This window comes from Adelges cooleyi, unplaced genomic scaffold, assembly GCF_023614345.1.
Source record: "Adelges cooleyi isolate 19-005CV unplaced genomic scaffold, UGA_ACOO_1.1 ACOO_flye_CR_arks_rails_tigmint_CR_PRNA_688, whole genome shotgun sequence".
Classification (NCBI taxonomy): Eukaryota; Metazoa; Arthropoda; class Insecta; order Hemiptera; family Adelgidae; genus Adelges; species Adelges cooleyi.
Window position 1 is genome coordinate 1 of NW_026096391.1, and position 27,590 is coordinate 27,590.

Consider the following 27,590-nt stretch of genomic DNA (forward strand, 5'->3'; position numbering starts at 1 on the left):
TAGGTACCTTAGTACCTAACGTGTAACCTAAAGCCTAACGTGGCTTTAGCAAACATAGACTCATAAAAAACGATTTAACATCAACCAGGATAAGCCAGGAGAGAATACAAAAATCGTTTGTTTCTTTAATAAATAAATAAACAACAATTTTTGTGGCAAAGGGTTTTTTTACATAGTTTATTATATTTCTTTATTATATTGTTTATGCAATTTGACCAAAAAAAAAAATAATAATAATAATACCAGTAAAATAGCAAACATTTAAATTATTGAATATACCTATATTTGTATACCCTTTTTTTTTATATCTTTTCCATAACCATATCGGCTTTGGAAACTTAAACGGTACTTAGATACTCTTAAATAAAACTAATGGTTTCTTGACATGATAACGTTTTTAAGTCGGTGAGATCGAAAATTCATAAGACACTCATTTTGTTTGATTTATTTACAAGATTTACTGGATTTGTTCAGCAAAGTCTTCAGAAAAAAGATGTCTAAGAAGGCACCTTTTAATTGACCTTTTCCAAATTAAGAATAATTTGTAATTATTGAAAAATGTTATCCGGTCAATAAAGTTGTTCGAATCCTTTTAAACTTAAATTCAAGACAGTAGGTAGGTGGAGTGGGTAATAATAATACATTATGATTTCTTAGAGAGTAATACTACTACAACTCCTCCGACCTAATGTTCAGTTCTAAAATTAATAACTTTGAACTTGATTACATTAAAAAGTCGACCACTCTCGACAGCTCTAACATATGCAGCGAGACAAATAATTCCATTATTGTTCAACGCTTGTAACAACCACCCTGTATGATGTTTGATATAATGTAATATTATTATAATGAAACGTCCGAATTACCTTGTACACGTCGGATAATGCGCACGTCCATTTGACGTATACAACACACAATGACTACGAAGTTGTAATTTTATTTTTGATATTTTTCAAGAATAATGATATTATATACCTAATATTATCATACATTCTTATATACGGCGGCGATCAATGTTCTCACACACAACTGGTGCACGGTGGTTGAAAACGTTTGTTTTTTTTACCGGGTCTACTGAAATGACAAAAGAAAAATATATAAAATCGCTCCAAATTATTTGGATAATATTTTTTTCTAAATTCCAAGTACGTGTAAGTGTACACAAGCGTAGTTTACTTTTGTTGTTCAGTTATTTTCTAAAACACTCCACAAATAAGGCCCCGTTTATTAAGGTTGGTAATGTATAAAACATAATATAGAGTATACAAATTCGAATAATTCTGCAACTTTACCACCCACAATTCAACTGATGTTATTGCAGCTGAAAATTATGCAAATATACTCTGTAGATCTTACTTTTTTAAGTTGAAATTGGTTGGACGTGAAGCATAGTTTAAAGACGATATTTCTATACCATTAAATAGCTCTATTTATTTTCCAAAAAAGCAATTAAAATCCACGTTCAACGGCCATTTGAAACGCAGTAAGTTTTTATCGGAAATTATTAGTTATTAAATTCATCTCGGTACACTTAACCCCACATAGCCCTGGACTGGATTCCAACCCGACCAATTTAAAGCATATTATATCAATTGTATTGACACATAAGGAAAACGAGAATGGAAAATTCCAAAAGAAAATACATTAAAAATAAATTGATTTGACCGGATTTTTACTTTTGTGGACCACTATGCGGTCAGCACGTACTTGGGATTCGTCGGGTAATAATAATAATATTATTATTATTGTTGTTATTAATGTAATAATAAAAAAAAACGATTTGGAGACTATACGGAAGCCGCCAACGACAGAAAGGGCCATCGGGTCGGGTCATTACATAGCCGGTATTCAGTACCTACTATAATTTTCAAAGAGTAGCATAACTCCTTTGGTAGTTGAAAATTACACAAAACAGTCCAACCATGAGAGGGTATTCAATGAAGAAGCCGCCCAGTGCGGCAAGTATACTTACATTAGGGAAATTTGCCCTGGACACTAATAATTGCCGTGTGAGCTTTGATGGGGAATAATCCTCCTCCCCCCCTTTTTTGACTTTGCCCTTTACCGGTAACTCACCTTGTTGTAACCGTGGAAAATCGTCCCTCAGAGTGGTTTGGAAAAAGATTAGTGTTATATTGTGTTATAGAAAACACATATTGTGTCGAGGTTGATTGTATTTTTTGTTCGTCGAAGGCCCAAGTCCTTTCTGCTGACGTGACAGGTGTTTTGATATAAGAAAAACCTTTGGAAATCAAAACGATAAGAATATTTCTACACGGTTTTGTGCAACGTCATAATATTATAACGTATTGGCTATTATTTTTTTTCCATACATCATACCTAACACTGATTTAATGCCCGGAAGTTTATGCTCTAAAAACAAGCAAGCGTTGATGTGCTAAAAAAAAAAGTGGCTTATATACTATGCACTGATAAAAACCCCCAAAAATGCGCTTTTCGCTTGAAATATTATGTTTTAAACATCTCAAGACCAATCGTGACCACAATATGTCTATAGTTGCAGAACAAGTTGTATTATACAATATTTAGTTAAGCTGTTCTTTTTAAAAAAGACAAAATAATTGTCAACTTTTTACTTATACCTCATACCTTCGAATTTATGTTATACTGTAATTGATATTTTCATATTATATACAAAAATGAACTTGGCTAAAAAAATTCACTTTATATGTCTTTAAAATGTGGTTCTAAATTTTCTAGCTCGTCCAGCTGTTATCAGTAAAAACTTACAAATATATAAACTTCCGGACACTAAACATATAGTATTTATACATTATTTGTTTATTTTCACACACAGTTTGCTTTTCTTCAAATTTTCACGGTCTAAGAATATGAAGACTCAGCGTGAGATAACAAATGGGAAACCACTTAAGTCCGACCCGTGGCCACAGATATACATACAGCAACTAATTACCTGTCTACGCTTATAATTAAGCCATAGTATAATATACGATAAAAAATTAACAAGCTTAAGACCTACTAGCCAATGCAATATATTATGTTTTAATTTCCAGTCTAAAGCAATACCTACGGTATAATTAGTAATTTTGCAATAAATTCCCTAAGATACAAAATATATATATTTTTCCACTAGGTGTGGTGTGATTTGCAAATGGCATGTATAATTTTCCCCTTTTCTAAGAATGTCTACACACAAAGAATCATTGCAATTATCGCACAGTGATTCAGACTTCTTCAGACTGCGAAGGCTTTGTGCATTGGTTAACAAAAAAAATAATATAAATATACACAGGTATACAAATAATTACATTCGGTGTGCAGTGAATCAAAACATTATTGTGACCGAGTGATTAGTATAGATAGCACGGTGAATCATAACAATATGTTCACAACGATGATGATGAATAAACTAAAAAATGGTCGTCCAGATTAAAAAAAAAAAAAAGCAATAATATGTAGAGGAAACACCGTCGTGACAATCATTCGACCAAATTATAATATCCTGTTGTTTTATAGATAAAAAAAAATAATAATAACGATAAAAAACGCATAAGCGTCGAGCCGGCGAGACCGTTTTAATAGAATATATACGCTGTTTTTTAACTGGCGAGGGGCATTAAAGTAAATTTTAAAAAGCTAAAAAAAGTATTAAGAGCCAGTTAACCGGTGGACCGATTATAGTGCGATATGTTGACCACACGCGGTATTTATAACAATAATGGTAATTGGAATAATTTAATTCGGCCGCCTACTGTTTGAGTATACAATAAATATATGTATATATTATTATGCGTACCTTAATAGCGTTAACAAAAAGCACTAACCGTACAGACACGGTAAAAAATACAAAAAAAACAGTACAACAGTAGCTATTAATTATTGTATAATTAAACGAAAGAAAAACCTAATGGAAATAATTACCGTGTTACCAAGTGTAAGGATTGTACTATTGCTACTGTGCGTGTTAAATTAATATAAATTATATACACACATAGAGGGAAAACCTGGGCAACGTGTGTGGGGTTATACAGGATGAGACACTAGTATATGGAACAGTGGATTAATAAAGATAGCGGATAAGAAAATACTAGATTGCAGGACATAATATCCAAGTATTGGTTGGTGTATCTGCATGAAGTGTAGAGTATACTTTTCAGGTGTGTTTTTAAGGCTTAAGAGGGCGTCACTAATAATTACACATCACGGTTTAACCTTTAAATTAAAGATTTTGTAAACAATTGCCCATACTTTACTACTTAAAAATGGGCGGTGCGACGCCCTCTTAACGTAGATCCGAATGGAGCCATGTAACGCAGCATGTGCTTAATATTTCCCCTCATAAATCTACAATAAAACTTTTTCTTTTTTTCTTTTCAAGGAATACCCGAAAAACACGAGGAAAATTATTATCTACTTTGGCGGCCGCAGTAAACCTCTATAGCGGTTTTATATTATGTGCGAACGAACCATCAGCCAACAGGTATCTGAACATAATAATATAGACATTATACACAAGATATCATTATTACAGACGGACAAGCAACCCCCCCAATCGTCTTATCCACATTCCACGAATCAATATATCACTTTCAATTTTATGATAATTAAATTAGCAAAAAATATGATAGCAAGTATATGTATATTTTTTGAAAAAACTTGCAGTTACACCACTTTTACAATGGACGACCTTCCATATGGCAGCGTCAGTCAGACAGTGTTTGCATATGGCTCGCCAAGAAGGTACAGCCGGTGTAATGTACAGCAAACTGCAAACTGTATAGGTTGATATTACAGGGGGTAAAAAAATAAAAAAACATGAAACGAGAAGCGATGACGTCATGTGTCGTCTTGTTAAGGGTAATCGCACACCGGATGTGGTGACTAAAAGACAAAAATAAAAATAAAAAATCCACATGCCCCGTACAAATTAACATGGTCGACATTAAATACAGGAAAGGATACGATGATCACACTTTATAGGTCTTCGGTTTTTTTAAAACGATAATTTAACATTGGCCAGAAGCCCAAGTCCTGTCCTGGACTGCAGCATGTGGGGATTAAAAGAAAATGTTAAACCTGTTTATCCTTTTTTTTTTTGTTCTCCAAAAGACACCTTACGGAAATCACCATAAGCAAATAAACATTAAGGGGACATATTGTTACTGTCTGTATTTTTATCGAGGAGTTAGTGTATAGGCAATTTTTCGCCTAAATCTTAAATTGTAACTTGACTTTTTCTTAAAGTGACCAGATCAAAATTCTATAAAAGCGGGACAAGTATTCAAAAGGAACTAGAGGAAGTGGGGTATCCCTCCTCATAAAATAGTACTCGTAGGATTTAATCTCCCTTAATAATTGGTTTTGGGCACACCTTTATTTCTTCATGCTAAAATTAGACAGTGCAAGAAAAAAATCATAATCAAAATAGGATAAAAATCAAAATTTAAATATACGTAATACAAATTTATAAAATATTTAATACAGATAAAAAAATTATTAATACTTAGTATTTATCATTTGATGCAATAGATTTGAGCAATAAAGGAGATTTTTTATCAGTTGTAACCATAGATATATAAAGAAATTTTTATAGGTCTATGGTTGTAACTACTTGGGTTTCATTTCTAAAACCGTGGTTACCTATAGCCGATTGAGAGTCCAGATCATAACGTGATAAAAACCAATGTCTAGGTCTCTATGATAATAAGTGATATCACAGTATAAATTATAGAAACTGTACAAAATAAACTGATGTGATCTGATGGAACACAAAATATACACACCATAAGTGAAAATAAGAAAAAAATAACTATTGTTTGAAATCGGGACAAAAGCGGGACGTCGATTAAAAGTCGGTACATTTTACTGTCCCGATTTGATCACCATATTTAGCGGGACACCTGCTTGAATATCGGTACTGTCCCGCCAAAATCGGGACGTCTGGTCACACTACTTTTTCTACATTTTGTTGGAAACCAATTATTTTCGATAGCCGTTGGTTTGGAGCAGGAACAATAATATATGGCACAAAGAATGGGCATATTTTTTTAAAATCCAATTCCAACGAAACACAGTCAAAGTTCTCATCTTTCAAACTGTTATTTATAATTTATATATACATACCTGCGAGTGCATTGTAGACTCCGCACAGTTGTCTAAAAGCTAATTTAGGTGGAATAAAGTCAATTATTAAAATTCATAAAAATAGGTATTTTATGTTATTAACCCATTATATATAAGTTCTATATAACAAAAAAATAGAATTTCAGATAATATTAACACTATCAAGCGGCGCAAGCGATAAGTAAAACATAATAACGCGCTCACAAACGTTGAATCGTTCACCGATTGTACATTACATTTTTTTAGTATATTATACGCAGGTAAACTTTTTTTTTTTGAATTAGTTTCATATAAGTAACGAATTCGAAAACTTAGGTAAGTGTTTCATATTAATATTATAAATATTTATTATTTTACTATTAAAACAAAGTTAAAAAAGTAGTAAAAAAATGTTAATATTGATATTTCAAAGCGTATAACTAAAAAATAACCCATAATAATCGTTATTCAATATACATACAATATAGTACTTGTTCTTCAGTACCAGATCCCAAAATTTGGTTTGCATCCATTTGCATCTGTATTTTTAATAATTTTTTTTGTAGGTAGCTCTAGCGGCAGTGTTGGAATAAATGATTCTGAAATTGACGACAATTTGGATTGGAATAACACTGATTCTCGGTATTATTCTTATAATGATTTTTATCAGCTATTAAAAAATAGAGGTCCACTAAATCCCCATTTTTTAAAATCGAGAAACTATTTATTTGAAATTTTGAGGGCACGGTATGAAAATGTAAAATGGGAACCGCAATACACATTAAGTTAGTCAACCATTCAATTTTAAAGTTTACTTTGGTTTTACAAAGACTTTGGCGTAAAAGCCATTATAAACTTTATTATAATTAACTAATGTAATATGAACATTTTTAAGGACAACTTTCCGAGGAAGCACAGGAAGCTCGAAATAAAGACTATAAAAATTATCGCGAACATCACTCGCGAAAAATTAGTAGAGTAGCTCAAAATGAAGACGTTCTACACTTATTACTTGTCACTTCAGATCCATATATTTCCTCAATTTGCAACATACCAAAAAAAAATGAATTGGACAATGACGTAAAATCATTATTAAATTTAAGTTATGAAACATATGAAGAAGTTTACGAAAGTTAAATTTCAATTTAAAAACAAAATATTATGTTTATTTGCATCTTACAATTATACGTGAATTTAAAAATTGATATAAATTTTGAACTCTTTGACCCCAAAAACAATAAGTACCACTTTTTTATAATTTTTTGGACAAAATCTGAGGAAAATTTGATCAATATAAGTTTTTCCCACCTAAAATTGCTTTTCAGACCACTGTGCTCCGTACCGTTGGAAATACAAAAGCACTATTTTGGGTATGACCTTGCCTTAAGGGGATTGCACGAGGTCTGTTTCAGAGCTAAAAGCCAGACAATATTTCCACTACTTAGGACGGTCCGATTTCCATTCTGTAACGACATACCGAGTTAGTAACTTTAATAGATTAGGTGAAAAAAAACAAACAAACAAATTTTTGATGTTTTGCAATTTTTTATGTGAAAAAAAAAATTGGTTTTTAATAGTGGAAAAATTGCAAATTTACTAACAAGAAACTGACAAATATTTGAAACTTTAAAAAAGCATTTAACTGTTTCAATAAAATAATTACCATGTACGGCAACGTTGGCTCTATTAAGTTTTAGTAATTACTTCTCGTGGAGTATCTCATCGATGGGCGGTTTTGTCCACACAAGCTAATCTTTATCTTTTCTCTATTCTACCTGTTGTAAGATAACGTTTACAGATTGTATTAATTAGTGTAAAAAAAAAAAATAATAATAATAACAATTAAATTTACTTTACTCATGACATTAAAAATTCACTGAAAACTTAATTATAAAAATAAAAAATTATTTGGTATGTTTTGTTGGACAGTAAAATATATAACAAAATATTTACGTTCAAACAGCTTAAAAAGTATGGAAATTATATTCCGTTTTATAAATTAGTAGAAAACATTTTTTTTTTGTTTCTTAACATTTCAAAAAATATATATAAATGGATCGTTACAAAATGGTGATTTGGTAAAAATATAGAATATTATTGTCATTACTATATGGAAAATACAAATGACGTATTAAATAAAATGAAAAAGCCGAATAGCACAATACGTAAAATATTATAGTCAATTAATTATTGGGGAGGGAGGGGACAATAGTAACATTTAACCCATAAATGTCTTTACTAGTTCAATAAAAAAAAAAAAAAAACTATTTACAATATTTGAAAAAGACGTAGAAAAAAAGTAATACGATTTATTTTTAAGATTACAATTATTTAAAGAACACGATAATATTTTAAAAAAATAATTATAATATGAATAAGATATATCCAAACGAGTATCGGCTTTAAAATGAAAAATACTTGACATAAAATTTTTGTAATAATATTGTAAAATTATTGCTATAAATTAAAGACGTACAACGGATATAATATTAAATTTTGACTGTGTTCGTTACGAGTTCCAAGACATCCGATGATATCGTGCTACAAATCTTTGGGAGTAGAAGAGGGGGGGGTGGGATACTATTTGGTAAATGGTTATATTTCTATTATTTTTTTCGCAAACTGTTTTGTCACACACACACACACAATGGTAATATTATATAAAATACATATATATATATATATATATATATATATATATTATCACATCGAGTATAACCGCACAATATAATTTATCCGTCACAGTTGCATATTTTATAAAACAAAAAACATTATAAATCATATTGTGGGTATAAATTTAAAAGTAAATTTTCACTAGAATACAAATGTAAGCAATTTTAATCCCCCCCAAAAAAACAAAAAAAATTTATAATTAAAACATCCAATAATAAATAATATAATAAAATAAAAATCATACAACAATTATTTGAGTTGGGAGAAAAAAAATATAATAAAATGGGTAACATGAAAACGTAAGAAATAGTAACAATATACACACATACAGAGTATATTATTGTTTAAGGAAAGTACATTGTTCGTCGAGAAAGAAACAATCGGCTAGCACGACCGCAAGTTCTGTTTTTCCTTTTCTAACTGCTTGATAATTTCAATTTCTTTGGCTTCTTTCTTTTGGTTTCTCGCTTCGAATTCAAGTCTGCAACGCAACAATGAGAATATAAATATAAATATGCTTATTGCAAAGTTATCCGTGGAGATAAAATAAAAAAGCCAACGCAGCGGGGTCGGGGAGGTCACGGGTATGTAGGAGCTGTTACGGCTAGCAATGTATAAGCATATTATAGTGATTGTAGGCTTTATTATTAATGAAATTAGTCTCGAAAAGAATCACAAATTTTCTAGATTGACTAATATAATATTGAACGGACGGGCATGCGCAAACTGTCGACCGATATACACAATAGATAACACTATCTTTGAAGACCTAATTAGGTACCAGTAAGGTACACACTGTTGAGTTGCAGTATTATAATTCAATTGCTTATTAGCTATAAATTCGGGTCATGGTCACCACTTGGTATAATATATTAAACGTAAAAATCACCTGTTGTTGATTATGCGCTCGACGATTTTTTCCGTAGTCATGTCGTTTGCAGAATCAACGATGACAAATTTGTTCATGGCTTTGGGCACGGCATACGGGTCTTGGCCGTTAATGTCCAACTGAAAAGACGTCTTGCCGTGGCAAACGACGTCCACTTGGAAATGATTCATCAAATCGGTCGTCACACTGTACGGCGCTCCGATTACCACTTCGGATACATACTGAAACGTGTGTAAATTATATTAGAGACGATGACAAGTTATAAACACACAGCAGTGTACGTACTTTGCACGCCAGAACGCTCAACACTCGTTCGTGCAAATTCATAATTGGATAATTGGAACCTTTGTACCGGTTTATCACAGGGTCGGTGTGGAGACCGACAATCAAGAAGTCTCCGAACTTACTGGCTTTTTCCAAAAAGTCCAAATGGCCGACGTGGAATATGTCGAAAGCTCCGGCAACGTAAACTACCTTATCGGTAGGCTACAACGGTCGGTGGTTAAGTATAGTTTTACAATCAATTGGCAGTGGGGGCAATAATTGTATTTTAAATTTAACAATACCTTAGGTTCCGTGCCTTCGCTGAATTGTATGATTTTCTTTGTGGTCGGTAAAAATTGCGAACATCCAGTCCACGGACTTTTGGCCAGACAATCTTGGCCCATCACTGATGAACGTTCTTTTTCGACTATGTATTCTTTATCGCCTCGGTAAAAGTGTTGCCGAGTCATCAACAACATACGACCCACTACGTCCGTCGTTGAAATTCCTTCAGTTCGTTTCACTTCCCTTAGTTTCATCGTTGGAGGAAAAAAAAACAATACGTAATCTTGTAAGTTAGCCGAAATTTAATATTTAAAAAAAACACACACATACTTGTATCGATTAGCTTTTTTAACTAAATGATAAGTATCGACTCCGTCGGCGGTGACCGTAATATCGTCTAAATAAAAAATACTATTATTACAATATTGATGTGTATAGAAAAAAACCCACATTGTCCAAATACTTTACCTCCGTGAACGCAAAAATCGCAGTTGTACCGATCCAGAGTTTCTAAATTGGTGACGTAAGGCGCATCTTCCACCACTTCGTCGACCCATTTAATCGCTCTAACCATTTTGTACCTTAAATGGGAAATCTGAATTAGGAAATTTGTTTTTTTCAATATTACGCTTGGCTTTTTCCCTAGTCAATCGAATCAAATTCTATTCGATAACTCAAATACACGTTTTTCTTATTAAAAGTCCAACTATTATTGAGATATTATAATCCTAAAACAAACTAAACCTTGACCGATATAATTACGACACCGTTACTATCAACTTTAATCTAATTAAAATTATTCGAGGTCAAAAACTTTTACGGTAGAGAAAGCTTATAGAAAAATCAAAATCCAAATCGATCGTAAAATTGTATAAATTAATTAAAAAATATAATTTTTTTTATCTTATCATCTTATCGAAAAAACAATAGTGAAAAATATTTAAATTTACTTAGCAGTATAATAGTTTTTTTGTTTGTTGACATCTATCAATGTATATTTGTTGTTCGATCAAACTCGATTATTAAAAAATTTGACACGTCCCGTTTGGCTCGATTACGTTGTGACACGATTAATCAATAACTGTAGTCAATAGTGTACAAAACAAGGCGGCGGAATGTGCGTCGGCACGATCGCACCGATGGTCTACTTGCCTTTCTTGTTGCGTGAAAACGGGCGGACCTTTGTGTCTGGTTATTTCCTCGTCCGTGTGTATGCCGACGACCAAATATTGACCCAGAGCTTTGGCCTGCCGCAACGAGTTGGCGTGGCCGAAATGGACCATGTCGAAACTTGGGAGGAGGGGGGGCAAAAAAAACAAAAAAAAAACCATTAAAACTACAAAAAAAAAAAAATGTAAACAGTTATCCAAGTTACCAAACTTACCATCCGTCACACCACACTCGTATGGGCTTCTTGTCGTCGACTCGATCGCTCATTTTTTTTTTTTCGGTTTTTATATTTTATTCCAAGTATACTTTTCTATCGCAAAACCAGTGCTTTGTCGACGTGTCGTTCGGTGCAGTTCACGATTGTGCGAGACGACTGTAAAATATGCGCGTTTATTACCGTCGACATGGACAGACCAGGCCTTTTTATTATATACTCAATAAATTGCTCCAACAATGTGAAATATTATACTTCAGAAACTTATCAAACAAATCCAAAGTGCGAGTCGATAAGAATATAATTAACAAATAGTAATCAACAATGTACACAAATCACAAAAGGAAACGTCACGGCACGACGAAGGATGAATATATTAATTATTATTGCTGTATTATTGTACATATAACATAACATAATATTAATTGGAGACGTCGTATCGAATCGGATCACTTATCAGCCACTAAAACTTCCAAGCGAGCACAGATTCGACCGGAAGGGACACTCGTATACGAGTCGCCGGCATAGTTATAGGTATATGTCCATGGAAAATCATAAAACAAAATGGCGGCGGACACTTGTCTCGATGTCCACGTAGGTTTCCCTAACGTGCACGTCTCACTATGGCTAAAGCTGTTATCGATCCGACCGGCATTTTGATAATAATATAAAAAAAAAAAAACACATGACGGGGTTTGAGGGATAATTTGGAACATCAATGTAATCGTTATAATAATATTATTATGATCAGTCTTGCCGATTGTGTGGTAATTACCCCAAATGGTGGTAATTTCATCTGGGTTGAGTAAAAAATGGGATGTTGATTAAATGTGGTATTCTTAATATTCCAGTGGTAATTTTAAATTAAACAATATTTATTTATATATTATAAATAAAAATAAAAAATATTTTCTTTTTACCGTAATGTACTAATATGAGTGGAAAGATTTTTCTACTCGATGCACAATGTGTAAAATGTTTGCAATTTGTTGATAACATTCGCGTTATTTGCCTTATCATAGAGGGATAACTGTACTATCACTACTATCAATATTTATGATAAACATTATCATTAAAAAAAAAAACATCAGATAACGACAAAATAAATGTGTCCGTGAAATACCGAATATAAATTAAACAAAAATATATAATATTATAATCGTTTTTTATGTCAATTGTTTCTTTTTTTAATTTGTTATTGTTTTGTAATATTATAATATATTAACCTATTGGTAGATTAGATTAAACAAAAAAATAATAATAATAATATATTATATTTTGTTCAATCATGTACCGCCAACGTTTATGGTCGGTGCTTGCAAAACCGTCGAACATACCGAATAGCGTTGCCGGACCGTCGCGCAACGTGCAGTGTCGCAAAATTGTATTCGAAGAATTCGGTGATCCGATCAAAGTGGCCAAACTCGTCGAAGACACCGTTCCGGACACGGCAGGAGACGATCAAGTACGTCCGACCGGTTGATTATTCATACCGTACTGGTCGCTAATGTGTTGTTTCGTTGTTGTTTACTACCTACTCGTTTGTTTGTTTGTGTTATACTGCCTCTCAGGTGATCGTGAAAATGATAGTGGCGCCGGTCAATCCCGCCGACATCAACACCATCCAAGGCGTGTACCCCGTGAAACCGACGCTGCCCAGCAGTCCCGGATACGAAGGCGTCGGAGAAGTGATTTCCGTGGGCTCGCACGTAAAACATCTCGTGCCCGGGGATCGAGTAATACCCGAAGGCGTCATCGGTACTTGGCGGACGGCGGCCGTATTTCGTTCTTCCGAACTCGTCAAAGTCAGTTTTTTGTTACACCGTTGAGTCTTGGAAGGCAATATATTATTGCTCAATCGGTGTAATGGACAACGTCGTTTCAGGTGGACAAAGACATCGACATACACGCCATCAGCGGGATTTCGTCGAACCCGTGCACTGCGTATCGCATGTTACACGATTTCGTTAACTTGAACAAAAACGACGTGATCATACAAAACGGAGCCAACAGCGCGTGCGGTCAAAACGTCGTGCAGTTAGCGCGACATTACGGATATAAGAGCGTAAACGTAATCCGTAAAAGACCCGAACCAGACTTGGGGAACTTGAAGAATCGTCTCACGTCTCTAGGGGCTACTTACGTACTGACCGACGAAGAACTGAGGTGTGACTATAAAACATTAAATATTTTACTTTATTTGCCATTTGAAATCATTTACAAATTATATTTTTGTACAGGACGACGGATATTTTTAAAAGCGGAGCTTTGCCAAAACCACGATTGGCGCTCAACAATATCGGCGGAAAGAGTTCCACCGAAGTGTTACGTACTCTGGACAACGGCGGCGTCATGGTAACGTACGGTGGTATGTCACGAGAACCCGTGATCGTACCGACGGCGTCGTTCATCTTCAAAGACGTACAACTCCGAGGGTTTTGGATGACTAGATGGCACAAACAAAATGCGGGCACCGTACAGAGACAGCAAATGTACGACGAACTATCGAAAATGATGAAGGACGGCGAGTTGGTCGCTCCTGCTAACAAGACGTTGCCATTGGAATCGTTCAAAGAAGTGTTGCAGAACACCATGTCGACAAAAGGGTACGCCGGCGTTAAATTCTTTTTGGATTTGCAACAGTTGTAATGGAAAAATATTACTCGTTTCGTTGTTGTATTGGAAAAAAATTACATACATACATATAAGATTATTTATTACTATACTGATATTACGATACTGTTTTTTGGTGTATATTATGTTTATAAAAAATACAATGTTATTTGAATGAAATTACCCTGTTTCATATAATGACATTGCTTATTATCGTATCAGATGCCGTCTGTCTTTGGATACAAAATTATTTTTAGTTGGTAAAAGTGTAATGTTACTTTTTTCAGACATTCGTCACGTTCAACGTTACAAGACCATCACCTCGCTAAAAACATCTCCAAAAAAAAAAACCATCTATAGCATGCAAGTGTATTTTTAAAAATTTTTTTTTTACAAACTCTCAACGGGTGTCATTTGTTACAATATTTCCCCCTTAAAATTTAAATAAAAACCATTATTAGAAGAAAAAAAATTAAATTATACTGAACAAATAATATTTCAGTCGATAAGACTACATTAAGTAAAAACCGTGTACCTACTATTATTACTACCCATAATACCAACTATATTATTATTACAAAAAACTTAAAATGGTCTGAACGGCCATGTAAATAGTCGTCCCGTACCCAGCGAACCACGCTATTCCCCTGGAAGGTTGCGGTAAAACGACTACGGCATAAACAATCGTATGTAAAATTCTGGCACCGACAAACAGGCGGATTAAATTTGTTGCCAAAACCACATTCGGATTGGTCAACATGTATCCGAAACAGGCTACGATAAAAAATGGAATATTTTCCAAATCGTTGAGATGTGCCCTGGAAAAAAAAAATTGAAAAATTACCAATTTCAAGTCAAAAACCAACTCAATCAATCCACTTTACCTTCGCACTCTTTCGATGTCGGGATCGTCAAATTTTACTTTGGACGTTCTGTCCAGTCTGTCTTCGGGATTCATAAATATCTACAACAAGTGAACACAACCTAACGTTACAAATTAAAATTAAAAATATATTTTATTTAACTTGAAATGCAATCTTAAGCATATTTTGTCATTTTCTCATAATATTGTAGCCTAACGTTATATCGGATCAATAGGTCTATATTAATGTTTTTTAATTGTTACATATTAATAAGGTGTCTTTATAAAAAAAAAAATAAACACATTAATTTCCTTAATTTTCTTTTCATAAAAAAATTATTAGTAATATATGACTCAACGGTCGAGTAGATATCATTTTTGATCCAAAGGAGTTATAATTAAAATACCTCAACATGGGCAATAAGTGAATTTTACACCTATATAATAATAGACAGTGCAAACAACTTTGTTGGAATTAAATAGCACAATTATTTAAAATATACTTTTGACCTTGAAAACAGGAATGGAATATTTTACTAAATTTTTACTCAAAACGAAAAATCAATTAGGTTTTTTCCTTGTTCAACCGTTTTTGGTAATGCTTTCAATTCGTGTTTGAAAGTAAGTACATAATTTTGTGGGTAGTACTATGAAATCAATTTGTAAATTAACTAATATTTATATTATTATGACAATTATTTATTTCCTAAATAATAATGTACCTAGATATTATAACAGTAAGCTATGAGATACTTGTAGCGGATGGCAAAAACGTTTGTGAAAAGTTTAATGAATTGATATAACATGTTTAGTGGATACTCAAGCAAAATGTAGTGCCCCGTGATCGTCGATCCATTCGTATTAATTGAACCGTTAAATTTTTTTATGCTACCCGGCATTAAACCCGATACAAACTTACTCGGTAGAATTCAAAAAGGTTTTCGATTAAAGTGTAAACAGTCAACAACAAGAATAAGAGTATTAAATTAATATTGGGTTTTATCAAATTTACCTTCTTGGCAATCCGATGTCTAGCCGTCAGCATCGCCATGGCCAAAACTTTCAACACCAAAATGGCAGAATAGAACACATACGTTTTGAACAATTGTTCGTCGACTTTGATGGACGCAAACATGTTTGATGTTTGTCGTTAGTTTTAAATAACAGAAATAAAAACGAAAAACAGCTAAAGTTAAAACTATAATACGCTAAATCGAACAGCGACGTACACAACCACTACAAGCTAATGCAACGAGCTGTGACTGCAGACTGGAACAATGGGTTATATTCAATTTGTAAATATCCAAACATAGTAGGCAACAAATATATATATATATATTATATATTATAAAATAAGGTATATTGTTATACCGTGTGAATATTAAATAACACGGGTAATAAAATACATGAATATTCGTTGGGAATAATTACACTATATTTTAATGCGATACTAAAATTCTTATTAATATAAATCTTACTATAAAAAAAAAAAATGATACATAATATGTAAGTGTATTTTTTTTTTTTTTTTTACAAACTCTCAATGGGTGTAATTTGTTACAATATTTTCCCCTTAAAACTAAAATAAAAACCATTATTACAAAACAAAATTAAATTAAACTGAACAAATAATATTTTAATCGATAAGACAATATTTAGTAAAAATGTATACACCTACTTATCACTACCCATAGTACCAACTATATTATTATTACAAAAAACTTAAAATGGTCTGAACGGCCATGTAAATAGTCGTCCCGTAACCGGCGAACCACGCTACAGCCCTGGAAGGTTGCGGCAAAACGACTACCGCATAAACAATCGTATGTAAAATTCTGGCACCGACAAACAGGCGGATTAAATTTGTTGCCAAAAACACGTTCGGATTGGTCAATATGTATCCGAAACAGGCTATGATAAAAAATGGAATATTTTCCAAATCGTTAAGATGTGCCCTGGAAAAAAAAAATTAAAAAATTTTCAATTTCAAGTCAAAAACCAACTCAATCAACAATCTACTTTACCTTCGCACTCTTTCGATATCGGGATCGTCAAATTTTACTTTGGACGTTCTGTCCAGTCTGTCTTCGGGATTCATAAATATCTACAACAAGTGAACACAACCAAACGTTACAAATTAAAAATTAAACATATATTTTATTTAACTTGAAATGGTGAGAATATCGTAAACCCGCCAATACTTTGTATTTCCTTAAAACCACCACAATTTAAACGGTTCCAACAGTATTTTAAATCATATTTTGACATTTTATAATGATTGTAGCCAAAAGTTATCTCGGATCAGGGTCCATATTAGTATTGTTAATTGTTACATAATTAGGCTTCTTTGTATTAATTTCCTTAATTTTTTTTTTTACAGTAAAATTATTAATAGTATGACTCAAAGTACGAGTAACTATAACTTTTGATCTAAAAGAGTCGTTATTCCGTAATAATCTACACAAAAATAACTCTGGATGGACGGTAAAGTGTATATATATCTATATAATAATAGTGCAAAATTTGTTGGAGTTAATATAACACAATTTAAATAACGTAAAATTAAATTTATTGAACAGATTGAGATTTCTAATATAAAAAAATGTTGAAATATTTTCATATATTATATGCTTTTAACCTTGAAACCAGAATGGAATATTATTTTACAAAATCAATTTAGTTTTTCCCTTGTTCACCCGTTTTTGGTAATGCTTTCAACTCGTGTTTGAAAGTAAGTACATAATTTTGTGGGTAGTACTATGAAATCAATTTGTAAATTAACTAATATTTATATTGTTATGACAATTATTTATTTCCTAAATAATAATGTACCTGGATATTAACAGTTAGCTATGAGATACTTGTGGCGGATGGCAAAAACGTTTGTGAAAAGTTTAATGAATTGATATAACATGTTTAGTGGATACTCAAGCAAAATGTAGTGCCCCGTGATCGTCGATCCATTCGTATTAATTGAACCGTTAAATTTTTTATGCGACCCGGCATTATACCCGATACAAACTTTCTCGGTTGAATGAAAACCTTTTTTGACCTTGTTGTAAACAGTCAACAAGAATAAGAGTAATTAATATTGGGTTTTATATAATTTACCTTCTTGGCAAACCGATGTCTAGCCGTCAGCAATGCCATGGCCAAAACTTTCAACACCAAAATGGCAGAATAGAACACATACGTTTTGAACAATTGTTCGTCGACTTTGAAGGACGCGAACATGTTTAATGTTTGTCGTTTGTTTTAAATAACGGAAACAAAATGAAAAAATGGCCAAAGTTAAAACTATAATATGGTAAATCGAACAGCAACGAACGGTACACAACACAACAGGCTAATGCAACGAGTTGTGACTGCAGACTGGAATATTGGGTTATATTCAAATTGTAATTAACAGCGACAATAACAAATATATATATATATATATATATATATATATATATATTAGATAATAAGTATTATACCGTGTAAATATTAAATAACACGGATAATAAAAATGTATGAATATTCGTTAGGAATAATATTATTACTATATATGTTAATGCGATACTAGTCAAACAACACTAAACAGTGAACACAATTGTTATGTTGTTTTTACCGGCTACAACAGTATTATCTAGAATTACCGGTTTTTAAGTTGGCAACGTGGAGCGCGAATTGGTAACGTTGGCAACGGTGTCGTGCGAAGGACGTCATAATATTATTATTTATATTATCATTATTATGTGATAACGGATAAACACTTAAACGATTTTCAGAGGTTCATCAAATTGTCAATCGTTAATAAAATATTAATTACCAATCTGAAAATAGTGAAATTCAATAATAACCGCTACAACATATTGTTATTGTGACCGGATCGAGAGTAGAAAAATAATTTACTTTCTAATTTCTGTTCTAAAATATAATAATATTATTAATTATTGTTGAAAGTGTCAGCAATTTTATGATAGACAAAAATTTGTCGATTTATATAATATATAATATATAAAAATAGTAAGGTTTTACCGTTAGTTGTCTAGCTTTATATTTTAATCAATTACAATTACTTGTATAATTTACTTAATATAATTTTAATTTTAAACGAGTTATTAATTAGGTAATATGTCGGTGCCATAACCTTGGAATTTATATATTTTTATACTTTCTTCGTTATAAGCAACGAATCCGCACTTTTGTTATATTTTCTAATCTAGATTTACATAGTTTATTTTGTGTTATAAAATTATTAACAGTATAGTTTTATAACTTTTTTTTTTATAGACTTTAATCACTGCACCTTTTTTCTTTGAATAACTGAATGTGTTTTTCGTCAACCGTATCCATAATATATTGTTCATTCAAACAAGAGTTAAATACTATCAAATAGGAATCCATTGGTCTTAATTATAAATTTTATTACTATTTTTTTAATGTTATTCTAGAGTTTGTACTTAGTAGGTAACAATAATAATTAATAACAAGTTCCCTAGTATTTAAATACCTACCTATATTCGTGGGATATATAATTTAAAAGTTACACTTAAAATTATTACAAAACGATACTTCTATCACAGTTAATATTATGAAATCAGCGTGGACACTTCGAAATGTAAATAAAAAATCTATCCGCCATGTTTGTGGAGTTCTTCAACGAATATAATATCTGGTCCTTAGTGATTTGTTATCAGTGTCCGTTCTGATTTTCATTTTATTTTGCGGTTGTATCACGTGACCGATTTTTATGCGACCACTTTTGAAAAGTGAGGTTATGTTTTTAGTAGGCGACGATTTTCCTTTGATTGCGTCAGAACCCGTGTAGTATTGTTAAAACATTTTTTTTTTTTTTTAAATAAAAATGTACAAAAATTGTAGATCTTAATTAGTTGTTAATTATACAATCGAATCGACTTTTATTCGGTAAAATAACTTATCTACTTTAGAATAGAGTAACAATAATAATAATTATATTATATTTCGTTTGCATTCAACGTTTTTCTATTGATAAAAAGTAAAATATAGTACACACCTACTATTATTGATATTTTTTTATTATACCGCTAATAATCTTGACCGTTTCTTGTTATTTGTGTTTTTTACCTACGGTTTGTTTCTTCAGGTAAAGATGCCGTTGTCGTGTCGTTTCTACGCGGAACGTTACCCCGAAATCGACGATGTCGTCATGGTCAACGTACGTAGCATCGAAGAAATGGGCGCTTACGTACATCTGTTAGAATACAACAACATCGAAGGCATGATATTGCTCTCGGAATTGTCCAGGCGGCGTATTCGATCCATTAACAAACTCATCCGTATCGGCAAGACCGAACCTGTTGTCGTCATTCGTGTAGACAAAGAAAAAGGTAACGCTCTATTTGGTAACTCGTTCGGAAAAAACATACACTTACACATTGTTTTACCTACAATTCAGGTTATATCGACTTGAGTAAAAGAAGAGTGTCGCCGGAAGACATTGAAAAATGTACAGAAAGGTTTGCCAAAGCCAAAGCCGTCAATTCTATTTTACGTCACGTCGCCGAACTGTTAAATTTCGAGTCTGACGCTCAATTCGAAGAGCTCTACCACAAAACGGCTTGGTTTTACGAAGAAAGAACCAAAAAGAAGTCGTCGGCTTACGATTTTTTCAAACAAGCAGTACAGTATGTTTTTGTATTGTTTGGTATTGAAAACAATTTCAACAGATACCTATTTTTAGACGATTCGAAATTTGTTTGGTACTTTTTTTAATTTACATATTTTTTATAATTATTACCATAGAGACCCATCGATATTGGCGGAATGTGGTTTGGACGAAAACACGCAGAACGTATTGTTGAACAATATCAAACGCAAGTTGACTTCGCAGGCCGTGAAAATTAGAGCCGACATCGAGGTTGCGTGTTACGGATACGAAGGAATAGATGCCGTGAAAACTGCACTGAAAGCCGGTCTAGCGTGCTCGACCGAAGAACTTCCGATTAAAATCAATTTGATCGCTCCTCCGTTGTACGGTATGCGTTTATTTATGTTAATTGATCATTTTACCGAAAACCTTTCCACTATTGAGTCGGATAACATTTCGGGGCATTATCGGACGAGTTTAAAATTTCAGAGGGAAATTAGAAAATTTACGCTTTTGCTTCTGTTGACCTAAAAATTGTGTATTTGTCTGTTTAGTAATGACGACTGCGACTCCTGAAAAAACCGACGGTTTAAAAGCTTTGCAAACGGCCATCGAAGAAATCGACAAGACAATTCAAAATCTCGGCGGCGTTTTTAAGATTCAAATGCCGGTATGTGTTTGCCAAATGCGATGCCTTAAACCTATAGACATCTTTGTTTTTCATTATTGTTGTACGTATTTTGTTTTAGCCCAAAGTGGTCACGGCCAGCGACGAAGCCGATTTGGTACGACAAATGGAGAAAGCCGAATTGGAAAATGCCGAGGTCGGCGGCGACGACGACGAAGAAGACGAAGAAGGTATGCAGAACGGAAATATCGATGACGGCGAGGAAGCCGAAGAAGAAGAAGAATAAAATCAATTTTAGAATTTTCATATGTTTTTTCTATAACAAATTGGTTGAAACATATTTTTTTTTTCAAAATCCATTAAATTTAGGATTTTACCGCAGTTACATATTTTTTTTTTAAACCGTTGTTTTCGCTTGAACTTTGAGCGTAACATTCTGCAAACAATCCTGTCATTATTATATTTTATCTTGATATTACCATTTATTTATAATATCGAGATATTATAACAATATCAAACGGCATTTCGGTACTACTTTGTTGTTCGCTTGTTATAATAAAATATATCCACATTTAATACTCTTCCACTTAAAAGATTTTCCAAGTATTGACATTTGAACATTTTGGGACGTATGAACTTTTAATGAGTTTTAAAGAAAAAGTAATTCTTAAGAAGTTTTCAATTTCCAAAATGAATGGCTGTTTTAAAGTGTGGTCGTTTCTTCGTCAAAGTCTAAGCTTTTTAGTAAACGTAGCTAAAATTAATTAATTATTTTCTCATCAAGCTCCACATCTGTGTACTTGCCCTATTTAAGTGTTAATTATTTTTAATTGATTTAGCGTTATTCAAATTTAATCTACGACCAATACCTAACTACGCAATGACCAATAACGGTAGGAGTGGTTTTTTTTTTTTAAAAGTTTATTGTATCATTTTCATTTATAATAATTATTCCTGCAAACCTGTGCCGGCTTTTTTCAACCCCATTTGTGTATCTACCCTAATATCTGCAATACTACCCTTTGGCTTTGTGTTTTACACCATTGCGGTATTAATTAAATAATTAATTGTTTTGTATATTGTTTAAGGGTTGATCCGTTTAACGAATGGCACTCGATATTGTTGAGAAATAATGGCAATTTGTTAGTTTTTCTATATAATATTGTTTTCAGTGTTAAATTAATATAATATTAAAAACTATATAATATATCAAGCACAGAGCTGTGCATTATTCGAATAACCCACAAATATTTTTTAAATTGCAGTTTTCAACAAAACATTTTTTTTTCAAACATGATTTTCTTTAAAAAAAAATATTACCATAATATAAATAAATGTAACAAAAAGTAAGTAAATATAACGTTTAAATAATAATTATGCTAGAACAGTATGATTATAATGATATACTGTTTATTGAAAGGTTTTTTTTTTTTTTTGGAGATTGACACTAGATACAATTGATGATAATGTTAATAAGAAAAAAATATAATGGAGACAAAATTACTGCCAGCATTGTGGGTGGCATCAGAAATATTATAAGGAATTGAATTCCAGTCCAAGTGGTGAATGTAATGATAATTCATTGTTGAAAACATACTTACATTATATGTTGTGTGCCTACTTTGTCAAAGAATTTAATTGTGCTTCTCCGTGTGTATCTAAGACACCGAATTGCAGAGCCAAGACATGATGATCACGTTTGAGACATAACCTATTCTTGTCCTTGTGTGTCGCTTGTCACATTCGTTGTGTGTATAACATGTGCATTCACAACCGGGTCATGATTCGAGCATAAACCTTAAAATGGATAAAAAAAAAAAATTACACAGAATAGGTAATTTGATTCATAAAGACTAGATCAGACAAATCAGCAAACTTATACATTGTAGCATAATATATTTGACACGTTTGTACAATAAACGGTATTCGTTTTTTTTTTTTGAATTTAAAATAGAACTCGTACCTCGTTAGAAAACGGTCTTGAGAAAAAAATAATTTCAGATTTGAAAGCGGGAGAAAAAATCTTGTTGAATTGATATGTTAGACGATTTTTTGATATCTGGCCACACATGCGTCCACAGGGTGGCCACCGAGTGGCCGGCGTATGACCAAAACCAACTTATGACATGTGACACATCATATTGGGTTAGAATTTCACTTTCAATTCAGCGGTGTTATTAGTATTATTTTATATTGAATTATGTGTCGCATTTGTCGGTTTTTAGTCACATGCCGGCCACCCCGTGGACGTATGTGTGGCCAGATATAAAAAAAACCATGTTACATATCGATTCAACAAGATTTTTTCTCCTGATTTCAAATCTGAAATTATTTTTTTCGTAAGACCATTTTCTGACGAGATACGAGCACCCTGAACGTCTCGTTTGAAGCTCGGTAGGACTTTACATGACACCCGCTGTGTATATGCTACTAAATAAATATATTAGTAAGTATATTGATTAAAATTGTTCCATTTTTATTATTATCATTATTCAACTGCACAATATTACTGTCTTGTTGTATTTTTTTCTTCTTCAAATAAAGCCTGGCGCAGATACAATACAGTTAAAATGTTCTCGCTGTCTTTTTAGAACCCAACAGTAAAAATTCCATTAGCACCAGAACGTTGGAACGGTTTAATTTCAAACGCTCCATAATAACTCTATTCCTTTCTTTTGTACCTACCTGTATAGAATTTGTTTTTTTTTTTTAAATTCAATTTTGTCAATGTTGTCTAAAATTGATTTACAATACTAATTTGCCGTCTAGACGCTGTTGTCGGTTTACAACGGTCAGTGTTTTTTCTTTGTGTTATTGCAAACAACACACTTGCCTACATATAATAATGATAATAATAATATAGTGTCTAGAAAGCGACTATTCTTTTATTTTATTTGTTCGTGTGAAAATGTGAAAATACAACTTTCATTACAATATAGTATACTACTTTTAAGGGGCTTTATTTATCGCAAATGACAAATTGCAGCTATGCTAAAAATACACAAAAAAAAAGAAGCATTCAAAGTTGTTGGAAAAAAATACCAGTTTTGTGGAATGTACAGCCTGTTTTCTGCGTTTGAATAATTTTCAACGAAGCTATTTCGCATTTAAATTATATTTTCTGCAGAATTTCCCGTTTATAAAATTAAATATTTTTATAACGTTTTAAAAACGGATTGGCTTAAAAATCAGCAAAAAAAGGACATTTATTTGATTTTGAAAACAATTAAAATTGAAATTTTGTAACGTCATTCTTTTTAGAAAAAAAAAATTTGGTTTATGTTTTTGTACGAAATTTTAAGTAAATCCGGTAAACGAGTAAAAAGTAAATAAATAAGTAAACGAGTAAACTTATCTGAGTAAATTATTAAACAAATCGAGTAAACGTATCGAATAAACCGAGTTTATAATTCGAGTAAACGAGTAAAGCGTGGTTGAGTAATGCTTGCTCGTAGAAAAAAATATACTTCTTTCACCCTCCCTTCCTCCCTCTCTCCCTCCCCCTTTCCGGACTTTAAGCTTTAGTAAGTTTAAACGTGTAGTTATCCAAAAACTGGTTGTCGTCCAATTCCGGCAAATTCTTCTTGTTTTGAAAATATATATCAATTACACCTATTTGTTCGTTCCCGTTTGGAATTAAAAAAATCGGTAGTGCTCTGGAGAAGAAGAAGCGGATATTAGAAGAAAATATTAATTGAGAAAAAGTAAATATCAATCAATTATAGTATTCAGTAATTAATATCGTATAAAGTATAATGTTTTAACGCTGGAGAGCCGAGCCGAGAAAACGTACAAAGATTTATTAAATCGTTTCCTAGATTTGTTTACTCAATTTACTCACTCGTTTACTCGGTTTATTCATTCATGTATTTGATTCATTAACTTAATAGATTTGTTTGCTCGCTTGTTTATAAATCTCACTCGTTTATCAACTCGATTTATTTACTTATTTCATCGATTTTTATCTCAAATTGTTTACTCGTTTATTTTTGGTTTATCAACTCGATTTATTTACTCATTTACTCGATTTGTTTGTTCAATTTGTTTACTAATTCCCTCGATTTTTTCACTCGTTTATTTGGTTTATCAACTAGATTTATTTACTCATTTAATAGGTTTGTTTGCTCGTTTACTCAATTTGTTTACTGATTTACTAGCTTTGTTTATTAGTTTACTCGCCAATTCGGTTTATTTCCTCGATTTATATTTAACAAAAACCTAAAAACTTTGCGAATGGATCACCCGGTATATTATGCGGCATATCCGGCTTGTACCTGCGTCATATACACGTTGTGATAAACGTGTTTAGTGTTTACGCGTGGGTTTGGCAGCGAACAACGAAAATGACAAATTCTATATTTATACAACAAGAAGTCAATATAATGATACGTAGTACCTGTACGGCGATCGATGGTCCATGATCGATGATAAATGATAAATAACGGTCGGCCGGTGCGTGACGCGTCAATGACCCACGAACGGTTTCTGCGGGCCGATGACCGGTTTACGCGAAGTAGGAGTCCGAAGAAGTGACCGGCGGCCGCGTCGCCACCGCGGTCCGGCCGTCCAGACAGTGTTTCGTCCTTGCCCAGTCACATCCTCCTGTCCGTGGCCCACGCCAGAGAAACTTTGCTATCCGCCGTCGTTGCAGGGCTCGTTTTTCGTTTATTTTTTTTGCCAAAACCTGTGACATGTGCACGTACGTCGTAATGCTGCTGATCGCCCTGGCCGCCGCTGCCGTCGCCGTCGTCGAGGCGGCCCCGCAGACGTCCACGGCGGACGCCGCGACGACCGCGGCCGCCACCGCCGCGGCCGCCGGGGCCGACGAGGTCGTGTACGACCAACGGCAAAACGGCACCGAGAACGTGCGGATCAGCCTCAGCGACCTCAAGGTCGTGGTGGCACCGGCCGACGGCCTATTCGGGATCATTTCCATGGCCGGCGCCGGGTTGCTGTCGGATCAGTTTGGCGCCGCGTCCGAGAACAAGCCGTCCACGGTCGACTGCAACGGTTTCAAGTGCAACAACCGAATCCGGCAAGCCGCCAAAAAGTCAGTATAAACAAAATAACAACCGCACAGTTTTCTCCAGACATATACAATTTCTTTTTACCGTCTTAGCGTACAACTCTTCTACTCTACTTAAAACGAATTTGTTTCTTGTGACGAAAATAAAATAATAATATTATATACAGTATAATATTATAATGTGATATGATATAATATAATATGAGATGATAATATAATTTCATATAATATAATATGATATAACATATATAATATAATGTAATATGATATGATACTGTAATTTAATATAATATAATATGATCATTTATATGTGTCAATAACATTAATTTTACAACAAACATATTAATGAGAAAAAATATCAATACAATTCTTTCAATGAAATATTGGAATCAAATAATATCGGCTATTATTATTTATACTTGTCTAACCCCCTCCCCTTCCCCTTCGTACAAGTTAGTTTCAATTACAATATTATAAAAGTATATTTTACTTTAAACTGTGTACGACATCTTGTATTTAGAATACATATATATAAACACATTGATTTAGCAACAAAATGTATAGTATGTGAAACAGTATATATTTTTTTTCAAAAAGTTACTGCGTTTTTCTCTATTATGTCATCAGATTTATTTATACTAATTTTTCGGCCGAGTATTAATGTTTATTTACATATTTCAACCAACAATTGCGTGCAGATAGACAGCTAATTTCCTACTGCAGTAGAAAAAAACGTGACCAGTTACACACAAAATTGAAAATTTGAATTACATTTTTTGACCATAAACTAAGATGTTTCGTTGGGCAGACGAAGCGCGTCTTGTGAAGAAAGTGGTCGTGACCGTATTTTGAACAATCTTTGTAATACATATTATACAGCTTTGTGTCGAGTAGTGATTAAAATACTAGTCTTGATGATATTATTTAAACAACGTTTATCAAGACTATACAATGGCCAACAGCTGTTGTCTATATTGTTTATGTATATATATATAAATATATATATATATATATACTCGATATTGATCAATGGGAAAATCATTTATAATAAAAAGGTTGCTTAGAAACTGCACATTGTTTTTTAAATGGTCAATAATTGTCCAATAAAAAAATAAATAAATAATTGTCTAATTTTTAAGTGGATTTTTAGATCTATATAATAAAAATATATAATATGTCAAACCGGATGTTTGGCCGCGTTATAATATTATCTGAAAACAATAATTACAGTTTGGACAATAATTTTGGTGTTACACTATAACGGATGG

General features: G+C 32.7%; 6 protein-coding genes across 7 annotated transcripts; 3 read left to right on the plus strand and 3 right to left on the minus strand.

The window, feature by feature from the left end:
- Positions 1–8,964: 8,964 nt before the first annotated feature.
- LOC126845151 (ethanolamine-phosphate cytidylyltransferase-like) lies at positions 8,965–12,005 on the minus strand. The gene is made up of 9 exons (XM_050583713.1): positions 11,800–12,005; positions 11,580–11,738; positions 11,348–11,485; positions 10,664–10,776; positions 10,526–10,592; positions 10,213–10,438; positions 9,932–10,132; positions 9,647–9,867; positions 8,965–9,238 (listed from the first exon to the last, which is right to left on the minus strand). Exons 2-9 carry the CDS (start codon positions 11,630–11,632, stop codon positions 9,142–9,144), a joined length of 1,116 nt encoding a protein of 371 aa, XP_050439670.1. The 5' UTR covers positions 11,633–11,738; positions 11,800–12,005; the 3' UTR covers positions 8,965–9,141.
- Positions 12,006–12,696: 691 nt separating this feature from the next.
- On the plus strand, positions 12,697–14,410 carry LOC126845152 (enoyl-[acyl-carrier-protein] reductase, mitochondrial-like). Its single transcript, XM_050583714.1, has 4 exons — positions 12,697–13,044; positions 13,151–13,384; positions 13,465–13,745; positions 13,820–14,410. The coding sequence occupies exons 1-4, from the start codon at positions 12,868–12,870 to the stop codon at positions 14,226–14,228; spliced, it is 1,101 nt and encodes a 366-aa protein (XP_050439671.1). The 5' UTR covers positions 12,697–12,867; the 3' UTR covers positions 14,229–14,410.
- LOC126845155 (microsomal glutathione S-transferase 1-like) lies at positions 14,296–16,335 on the minus strand. The gene is made up of 3 exons (XM_050583718.1): positions 16,067–16,335; positions 15,077–15,156; positions 14,296–15,010 (listed from the first exon to the last, which is right to left on the minus strand). The coding sequence occupies exons 1-3, from the start codon at positions 16,187–16,189 to the stop codon at positions 14,767–14,769; spliced, it is 447 nt and encodes a 148-aa protein (XP_050439675.1). The 5' UTR covers positions 16,190–16,335; the 3' UTR covers positions 14,296–14,766.
- Positions 16,336–16,669: 334 nt separating this feature from the next.
- LOC126845154 (microsomal glutathione S-transferase 1-like) lies at positions 16,670–18,609 on the minus strand. The gene is made up of 3 exons (XM_050583717.1): positions 18,166–18,609; positions 17,079–17,158; positions 16,670–17,009 (listed from the first exon to the last, which is right to left on the minus strand). Exons 1-3 carry the CDS (start codon positions 18,286–18,288, stop codon positions 16,766–16,768), a joined length of 447 nt encoding a protein of 148 aa, XP_050439674.1. The 5' UTR covers positions 18,289–18,609; the 3' UTR covers positions 16,670–16,765.
- A 1,215-nt stretch (positions 18,610–19,824) lies between these two features.
- Positions 19,825–21,677, plus strand: LOC126845153 (eukaryotic translation initiation factor 2 subunit 1-like). Of its 2 annotated transcripts, none has more exons than XM_050583716.1 (6): positions 19,825–19,965; positions 20,165–20,408; positions 20,477–20,705; positions 20,824–21,056; positions 21,223–21,338; positions 21,418–21,677. In XM_050583716.1, the coding sequence occupies exons 2-6, from the start codon at positions 20,171–20,173 to the stop codon at positions 21,580–21,582; spliced, it is 981 nt and encodes a 326-aa protein (XP_050439673.1). In that variant the 5' UTR covers positions 19,825–19,965; positions 20,165–20,170; the 3' UTR covers positions 21,583–21,677. The 2 variants fall into 2 exon arrangements, with proteins under 2 accessions (XP_050439673.1, XP_050439672.1); XM_050583715.1 differs by having other exon boundaries at positions 19,850–20,056.
- Positions 21,678–25,823: 4,146 nt separating this feature from the next.
- Positions 25,824–26,530, plus strand: LOC126845157 (uncharacterized). Its single transcript, XM_050583719.1, has one exon. The coding sequence runs from the start codon at positions 25,988–25,990 to the stop codon at positions 26,354–26,356; it is 369 nt and encodes a 122-aa protein (XP_050439676.1). The 5' UTR covers positions 25,824–25,987; the 3' UTR covers positions 26,357–26,530.
- The last annotated feature ends 1,060 nt before the right edge of the window (positions 26,531–27,590 follow it).

Coding starts and splice junctions, on each gene's coding strand:
- LOC126845155 (XM_050583718.1), bottom strand. CDS start 16,189: ATGTTTGCGTCCATCAAAGTCGACGAACAATTGTTCAAAACGTATGTG. Junction 15,157..16,066: donor GACATCGGATTGCCAAGAAG/GTAAATTTGATA, acceptor CACTTGTTGTAG/ATATTTATGAATCCCGAAGA. Junction 15,011..15,076: donor GACATCGAAAGAGTGCGAAG/GTAAAGTGGATT, acceptor TTTTTTTTCCAG/GGCACATCTCAACGATTTGG.
- LOC126845154 (XM_050583717.1), bottom strand. CDS start 18,288: ATGTTCGCGTCCTTCAAAGTCGACGAACAATTGTTCAAAACGTATGTG. Junction 17,159..18,165: donor GACATCGGTTTGCCAAGAAG/GTAAATTATATA, acceptor CACTTGTTGTAG/ATATTTATGAATCCCGAAGA. Junction 17,010..17,078: donor GATATCGAAAGAGTGCGAAG/GTAAAGTAGATT, acceptor TTTTTTTTCCAG/GGCACATCTTAACGATTTGG.
- LOC126845153 (XM_050583716.1), top strand. CDS start 20,171: ATGCCGTTGTCGTGTCGTTTCTACGCGGAACGTTACCCCGAAATCGAC. Junction 20,706..20,823: donor TTTTTCAAACAAGCAGTACA/GTATGTTTTTGT, acceptor TTATTACCATAG/AGACCCATCGATATTGGCGG. Junction 21,339..21,417: donor TTTTTAAGATTCAAATGCCG/GTATGTGTTTGC, acceptor ATTTTGTTTTAG/CCCAAAGTGGTCACGGCCAG.
- LOC126845152 (XM_050583714.1), top strand. CDS start 12,868: ATGTACCGCCAACGTTTATGGTCGGTGCTTGCAAAACCGTCGAACATA. Junction 13,045..13,150: donor ACACGGCAGGAGACGATCAA/GTACGTCCGACC, acceptor ACTGCCTCTCAG/GTGATCGTGAAAATGATAGT. Junction 13,746..13,819: donor CTGACCGACGAAGAACTGAG/GTGTGACTATAA, acceptor ATTTTTGTACAG/GACGACGGATATTTTTAAAA.
- LOC126845157 (XM_050583719.1), top strand. CDS start 25,988: ATGTGCACGTACGTCGTAATGCTGCTGATCGCCCTGGCCGCCGCTGCC.
- LOC126845151 (XM_050583713.1), bottom strand. CDS start 11,632: ATGAGCGATCGAGTCGACGACAAGAAGCCCATACGAGTGTGGTGTGAC. Junction 10,777..11,347: donor GTTTTCACGCAACAAGAAAG/GCAAGTAGACCA, acceptor TTCCCATTTAAG/GTACAAAATGGTTAGAGCGA. Junction 10,593..10,663: donor CGATTTTTGCGTTCACGGAG/GTAAAGTATTTG, acceptor TTTTTTATTTAG/ACGATATTACGGTCACCGCC.